We start from the raw sequence: 8,530 nt of genomic DNA, 5'->3' as shown, positions 1-8,530 counted from the left end.
TGGCTTGGGACAAGAGTTAAAAGAGGCAAGCAAGCTGTAGCATTTTGACAGGTTCATGAAATTATCCCCTGTATATTTAGAAACAGTGAAAAGGAATGATGCCTTGTGATTGCCTTACAAGCATGCATAGTTTGTAAGAGATCTGCAGCAATGGAAAGGGGATAAATTGGATAAATGAGATGCAATTGTTTTGCCATTTCCTGTCTTTCATGGCTGATCCTGCTTTGTGCTCTTGGTTCCTAATCACTGCCTGGAACTTGACAACACATCAGCATTTTTACATTGGCTGTGTTGTAATCCTTTCTCCCCTCTCCAGTTCCTAATCTTTCTCACTAAACAGTTCTCTTCAATATCATACACATGCCAACTTTTAAGTTTTGCATCAAATGACCTGGTGCTGATGGAAACGTGTGTTCCTTTTCCAGGCCTGGTTGTGAGAAAACCCAGCAAAGCAAGCTGTGGGTTTATATCTGAGAACATGGCTTCTGTCCAATAACATGTCAAGTTTGTCAAAATTGTCTGACTGAAGCCCTTTATTATCACACAGTGGTGAAATGATTCGCCTGAAGGGGAAACAGAGCATTAATAAATTGAATGAATTGCACATTGTTCACGACAAACTCTAATGGTACAGCCTTCTGTGTACTGTGCATTCCAAACACCACCTCAGGTCCTACTGATTAATACTAATCTGTATAAAAGCATAAGAATCAACTTGGGATTGGTAGCACAAATCAGCCATTCCTAGGATGTCTCACTGAAAGCATTTCCCAGGGTAGATCATATGCCACCTAGTCTTAAAACATGACATTATGTCATGTTTACATTGTCAATGGTTCATCAGTCTGATGATATGGCAAAGCTGGCAATTCAGGCTTTAAACATTCATATCATAATGTCAAGATTAACATCCACTTAGAAATGTGGAGAAAACCAAACTCATCCTTCAGCTTTCTTCAGTGGTCAGAGTAATTTAAGCTACCATTTGACAAGAAGAAGGAAAAGACTGAATTACTTAGACTTATATTAATTTTTTTAAAACACATAATTATTATTTAAAATCCTTTCTCAACTTTAGCTTTCCTGATGATGGTGTTTCAAAGAGAAATTTGTACTACGTGAAACTTAAACCAGTTAGTAGCTTCCCATAGAACCCTGTGACTCATTTTGGAAACCTCTGTGCTTATATCAGCATATTGAATACCACAAAGAAACTGACCCAGCAATGACTTTGGGTAGTTTCATGGATGGAAGCAAATATTTACATTAATTCAGACAACAAGGAGGTGGGGTGGCACAATGAAAGACATATTTGTCCTAAGAATTATGTCACAGTTCCAAACACAGCTTCCCTGTGCAAAAACCGAGGAGCATTTTAATTACCCTTCTCCTCCCCCCTCATCAAAATATTTTTAGGATTACTTGATTGTGCAAACTGTGTGATAGCCAGTTGTCAGGAACAAAGGGCACTGTATTCCTGAGAAAAAGAGACGGTCTTCTGAACAATCAGAATTCGCAGAGATGCACAAAAGGCGAATGGCTTCTCTCTAATTTGATCACTTGTCCTATCAACAGGACAGTAATAACTTTGCCTAAATAATTGGATTGAAAAATATATAAATATTGGTAGAGTCCTCTCATGTTCACAGAAAAAACTTACCTTGTAAAAAAATGTGGTCTCAAAAAATGAATAGCGGAAAAATAAATATGAACTACTGTTAAACAGCTTTTTATATTCATGTACCACTTTAATATAACTGTAGCACTTTGTCTTCAAATATTTCAGCAGTTCCCTGGAAATCAGTGTGTTTTATGGCTAGAACAAGCAATCTGGGGAGCCTGAATACCAAATGCCTGGCTCATAATGTTTTGGGGTTTTTTTCCTGGGTGTAACAAACACTTTTAGGTAGAGTTTAGTAAATTGAAAATGCAGAGGAAGCATTCAGATTTATTTTCTATGTGTAAAATATGTAGGCTGCCTCCTGCAAGCCTGGTCATAGGGTCAGATGTGTCCCTAACTTATTGAGATCCCCTATCATTTTGTTGCACACAGGACTGGATCCATTGATAACTATTCCGTTATTCTCTCTCTTCCTTCCACTCCTAAAAAAATGTCTTTCATTTCCTGTTTTTGATGCTTTGTTTTTGTTTTGGATTTTTTTTCCCTAAAAGAGCAACACAATCACTATATTATAAATACTACTTTCTGCTGTATTGCTTAATTCTGATTTGACTGACAAGCCATAAGCTATTGTTTAGATACCCATCATCTGATGGGAACACTTCTGACAGTAAATCTTGAACAAAAAATTAACTAAGTCATTTTCTACAATTAATATCACACATTGCATTTATTTTTGTCTTCCTGTAGGTTCATAGAATTCGACTTGGAATTAAAATAAAATAGTATTTGCAAAGAGTTAAAAGTGAGATTTTTTTTCCTTCAAAATGAATTATCAATAGTCATATTGCTAACAATAGTTTACAATTAAAATTTCTAAAGCTTAAAGTCTATTTTAAATTCAGTATTTCAGAGCATCCTTCTACTGCTCTTACAACTTTAAATAGTTGTGATGAAACGTCACATAACGCCATCTGAAGAAAGTAAATGGCATTTTAGTATTTAGTGACATAGCATACATTTAAAATAAACACTTTCTCCAACAACATTGAATAGAAACACAGTATACTACAGGACAGACCTAACAGAAAAAGATTTTTAATTTTATTGACTACTTCATCCTTGAGTTCCTAATTCATGGACCAAAACTTATGGTGTTCTAACAAGAACATTTTCCTTCACAAATCAAAGCAGTATCCTTTCTAAATTAAAATGGTTTCAGTGCTCTCACAGGTTTCCATAAGATGAACAATGCAGTCATCATGTGAATGATGTCATCATCAATGCTGATAAGTTTGTACTGAGGATAAGCGTTTCCAGGTAAGAGCATGATTTCAGACCTTTGGGCTCAATCTCCTGCTTTCTCTCTATATGAATGTCAGACAAAAATGGGGGAGGGGAAGGAAATTTCTCAGGAATACCAACATAGTTTCTGCAGCCAATTTTGGAAAAAAACCCCAACTATTCCTCCCCCCTCCCAAACCAAGATTGTGTTCCTGATATTTATTATCAGACATTTCTATCATGTGGTCTCCTAACCAAAAGACATATAACCAAAAAACATCCTTCTTTAGGGACTGAGCCAACAAACCAAGAAAAATTAAAGGAAAATGTCAGTCCTGAAGACCAGACATATTTATTGGAAGAGTATGCTTTTAAAAAGACTTCACAAAGATTGTTTACTCTCTTAGTAGAATGTCATAGCATAGAAAATTACATGAGGGGGGGAAAAAGCAATTGTTTAATTTTCACTTTTGACATACTTAATAGGGAAATTTAATCTCTGGCCAATGGGAAGGTCAAGTGCAGGCAGCATTAATCTCTTTTTAATTTAAGTAAGGGAAAAGCTTCTGCTTGTTTCAGGGAAGGATGCTCTTATACAGTTTCTATAGGAAATTCATAGGTATTCTGAGAAAGACAAACTTGCTGTAAGTGGGCACATTTAAAGTGAAACAAAGCCTCCTTTGCGGGAAGGTGATGGATGCTTTTACTGATCTCATGTTTATTGAGTATATATTAATTCTTTATATCAAAGACACATCTTTTAGACTTTGTTCAGAAGTGTTGGCAAGATGAAAAATACTAGCGCAGGCTTTTTCAACAGCTTAGTAACTGCTTAAGATAACTAAACAAAACCCTCAGTTTCTCAGTTGATTATATAGGGTTACATGAGATGCAGCTACGTGGTGTAACGAGACATTATTTCAGACTGCGCTTCACTCACCTTGACTAGCCAGTTCTCTTTGTCAAAGGGAAATGCAGAGAAAGATTTTTGGAACTTCAAACAATACAACGTTCTACCACTCCCTTCAAAAGTCAGGGTTCGTTTTAAGAAGGTACACGAGATTTCTGTCTTTTTTAATCATTCTGTTTCTATTCATAGGATGACAGTTCACATTCCAAAGGCAGAGACACTGTTCTGTCTTCAGTCTCTTACTGCAATGTTTCTGGCCTACTGATGGATGACGTAAAAGCTCCTATTTGGTTCTTCATACTCACAGTATTTGTGTAGACATATCCATGCAACCTTGAGATCAGTGCTGTACCTGGCAGCTGGCAGAGAGATTTCAAAGAATTTTAATTACTCTTTTGAAAGTGCCTCAAAACTTCATAACTAGACCATCTTGGCAGAGTCTTTAAAGACCCACAGTTTTCAGATGTGAAAATGTTAGCTTTCTTTTTTTTTTCCCCTCCTTCAATTGCTTGTTTGTGAACCAGAGCACATCCATTTACTAGCTGATTCTTATTATTAGCAGGAAACAATTGTACTAAACCAGGAAGCATGTTGAATTTGCCTTATATTTTTGTCTGTCCCTTATTGTCTCTGAATGACACAGCTTATATAGTGGATTGTCTTTCAAAGACAGAGCTTCAGTGGTATGGAAATAAGAATGGACTGGGTGTTGCTTGTCGCCCATGATTTTACAAAGTGTTTTGAAATCGTTTGTCACGCCTGAAAGTAAGCTAAATGTCAGAAGAGCCAAGGTGACAGAAAATGACAGAGAATAAATGAATTATATATGCTGGTTTTCCACTTTTTTCCTTTTTTTTTTTGATTGTTGCTTTTATCCATTTGAAACAGACATAGCTTTGTGAAGCGTTTTCAGATTCTCTGCCCTACTGAATAAATTTTTTTTAGTTCTGTTAATCAGATAGAAAGTTTACAGGGAAGCCCATGCTAGAAGAGGGCATCCAGATTCTTTTTTACGACATGAAGATTTTGCAAGACCAAGGTCAACCAGGTTAATAGGAAGCTAGAATAAATATGTAAACTGCTTAAAGAAAATTTAATGACCCAATGGGAATTTTTTTTTTTAAGGAGCATTGAACAATTTGCATTGTCTAAACAGTGAAGTTGCATTTCAGTTGTAACAATTTGATTAATTTTAGGAGGTGACCAAATATCATGGTCTGTCATAAGTGGAAAATCAGAGTAAATTATTATCTTTTGACTATGAATTCCTTTTAATGCAATTAAGGAATCTAAGTAAAATCTAAATCTTAGAAGTTTTTATGCTTCAAAAATAAAAACCAAGGTGTTCATAATCTTGGATTTCACAAACACAACACATGGAAATTCTTGTTTCCTTCTAACACAGTCTCCCGACACCTCTGTTTTGGCTTTTGTACACTTTATCCACTTCCAGTTAGAAGACATAGAGGAATAAAAACTTTTAATCACAATCAGCTTTCACGTCACCACTTCTAGTAGTAGGCTCTTTTTTCCCCCAGCTTTGATATCCATTTAAATGAACTATTAAAACATAACATGATAAATTTATCACTGATATAATTACTCTTTATACAGTATTATAACTATGAATGGGTGGTGACAGCTACAGCCTGGATTTTCCTTGAAGTAATTTCAGCATAACTCGGGGGGATATTTGAAAAGGTATGTTAAAAATATTCTTTAATTTTCTTCATAGGTGAAAAATTATATGTGCATCTTGACCTACTACTTGAAATCTCAGTTGAAGAAGAAAAGACTGTATATATTCCACATTCATTACATTCAGAAGGAGTATACATCCTGATGTTTTACTTTCATGCCAAGCAATAAAGGTAGAAACACTTTCAAAAGAGTCACAGTTTAATATCTGGGAGTTAGTTCTGTTTCCTAGATTAAAATAACTTAAAGTAATAAACCCTATTTTGAATTCACAGTTGATATGTTATTTAGTGTTGCACTGAGAAATAATTTTGCCCAAGATTTTTTTCTTCTAACTTTTTTTTTTCCAAACTATGTCCAGCAGTCATCAGCTGGGGAAGGAATTTAAAAAAACCCTAAAAATATTAAGTCAGCACAGCATTGCTATTTGAGGGCTTGCCTCTATTTCCCTTCAAGCTATCTGCAATACCCTGGTTGATCCCAGAAGCTGAGCTGAGGAGGCTCATTCTTGGTAATGACACTTTTCTTAACTATAACTCAATCTTAATAAAGCATGATCTCCAAAGCAAATTATACATGTCTTGGTTTTTTAATGCTGGGGGACACAGACATCCTCTGCACTGAGTAGCAATGAAGCTAGCCACAAAGCACAAATTGCCACTTAAAATTTCTTGAGTTTTTACCTTTTCTTTGCATTTGATGTTGATCAAAACTGGACAAGACAGATCCACGGAATCATGGCTTGGAAGAGCAGAATTTATTGGACTTTTAGTCTGTTTCAGAATAAACCAAACTGACAGATATCACCTGCTGCATGTACGAACTTTATTCCTTCAGAAAGTGTAAAACAGATTTTAAATGGGATCCTGCTTTATACTTCGCAAACATTAATTTCTTCGGTGGGGGAATTTCATGCTTTACTGGCAGTAGGAATACTGGTAGACATGGCAAGACAGGACTTTTAGATGATGTGTAAGTATCAACATCTCTTTCACTATCTGTATGTTGGAAATACACATTTATTATCCACTAAAGTGCCTGGTTCAATGCTATTTCTTTTACTCTAATTTCTTCTTAATGTAGAAATACAAGATCTTGGGGCGGGTTTCTTATTATTCTGACACAATTTAAAGAAAAATCTACCTCCTCATAATCTTCTGCACAAAAACATGGACCAGTACAGTCTCAAAGCCAGAGACTTTCCACACAACAGTTACTGTTTTTCTTCTCAACTGCTTCCAATGTAACTGACTAGCTGCAGCTCTCAACTACACCAGTAGGCATGAAAAGGTTAAAGCAAACTCTTGCAAAACAGGACACAAAGAGACAGCAGGGCAACACTGCTGAATTTAAAAATCAAATTTAGAATCAGAATTTAAAATCAAAATTGGACAAGAAGCATGAGAACACTGCAGAAAGAATGAAACCCCACACAGAATAGTTTAGGATATTTTATATTTCAACTGAAGACAGCTTAACAGAATCAAATATCATTGCTTACAAAAGGAAAATTATTTTGTAGACATATTTTCAGGATTCAGATTTAAGGCTCAATAAGAACAGTGCCTTTGGAAAGGCCAAACTTGGTAATCAAGAAAATTTACAACAACATATATTTATCAGAAGGTATTTTATTGACAACAAATACAAAATTGTTGCTCTCATTCCCTGATGTCTCATTTTCACCATTTAAAAAGACCTGCAAATACAGCATTGTAAAAAATTAAAACCAAAAAAAAGAAAAATTGCAGCAATAAATTAAGAAGATGAAAATGTGAAGAGAAAAGCCCAATCCATCAAGGAGAAAATGTATTAGAAGCAACAGAAAAGTTATGCAGTAGATTCAAAGTATCATATTAAGTTCTCTTTTCGAGAGAACTTTGGAGGGGTTTGCACACAAAATAAAATAGCAGCAAAGAAAAAGGATAAGTACAAGTGCATTTGTGTCCCACTGGAACTTGTTCTTATTAACCAAAACAGTAGTACTCATCAGAATCAATTTTGGGATGCTTATGGAGAGGCTGTGAGTCATCCATAATAGAAGAATCACTGAACTTGTCCATATCTGAAGGGGTTTGATGACCAGGGACATCATCCACTAATGTGTCCAAATAACTCCCCACTGATATGCCATCCAGTCCATCACTACAGTCTTGTAAACTGTTACAGCTGCCATGAAGGGATGTCTCCTGACTTTCTAGCAAGCTGCACAGGCTGCCACTCAAACTGCTGCTTCTGCTGGCAATGGCCTTCTCTTCAATAATCCACTTGATTGATTCAATACTTTCATTGATGATGAGGAGCTGACGCATAAGTTTCACATCAGTGGCACGGAGATTAACCTACAAGGCAAAAGTGATTAAAAAGATTACTCATTTTTCTTCAAAATCAAACTAAATAGCAGGCTGGAGGCAATGAATAGGTTAAAGAAAATTCATTAAAAAACCCCACCTTTCCCATCTAGGACAATTCTATTGAAACAATTAGTTACAAAAAAAAAAAGAAAAGTATTGCTATACTAATACTTTCAATGAAGGTCAAGTGGGAACCTGATCAGGCTACCTAAGCAGTCCATTAATAGGAATGCTAGTCAGTGACAAGACTTGTACACACACTAGTACAATGCTTTTTAGATGAGAAACACAGCAGCTATGACAACTCCTGGGGATAGCTTTACACTAGTCAGAGAAGAAAACTACAAAACCATTTCCATTTACAATGACTCTAAGCTACTTACAGCTACAGGCAGCTAAGCACTGACCTCAAATTATCCTTATCATGGCTACTTGGGTAACCTATAATTTCCAGATGTGCATCATTTGGAAAAAAGCTTATGGACATTTAACTTTCACTCACACTACAGAGTTTACATTGCAAGCGGCTGTACAAATGTCTGAGAGTCGAAATATTGAACTTACTGAAACCGTAAATTTCAGTTATTTTAACCCATATTAAATGGAGGTGATGAGTTCACAGTCAACCACTTATTATAGATAAAGAACAATAATTTGCAATTA

The 8,530-nt window shown here is 35.6% G+C and overlaps 1 protein-coding gene across 1 annotated transcript; it reads right to left on the bottom strand.

Annotated features, from left to right (window-relative positions):
- Nucleotides 1-7,480: 7,480 nt before the first annotated feature.
- On the bottom strand, nt 7,481-7,855 carry LURAP1L (leucine rich adaptor protein 1-like; the record flags this gene model as incomplete). Its single annotated transcript, XM_009073820.1, has 1 exon — nt 7,481-7,855. A coding segment is annotated over one exon (375 nt), but the record flags the coding sequence as incomplete, so codon positions are not given.
- Between the last annotated feature and the right edge of the window lie 675 nt (nt 7,856-8,530).

This window comes from Acanthisitta chloris, unplaced genomic scaffold (assembly GCF_000695815.1).
Source record: "Acanthisitta chloris isolate BGI_N310 unplaced genomic scaffold, ASM69581v1 scaffold4334, whole genome shotgun sequence".
NCBI lineage: Eukaryota > Metazoa > Chordata > Aves > Passeriformes > Acanthisittidae > Acanthisitta > Acanthisitta chloris.
Note: the sequence above shows the minus strand (reverse complement) of the source record. Positions and strands in the feature narration are given on the sequence as shown.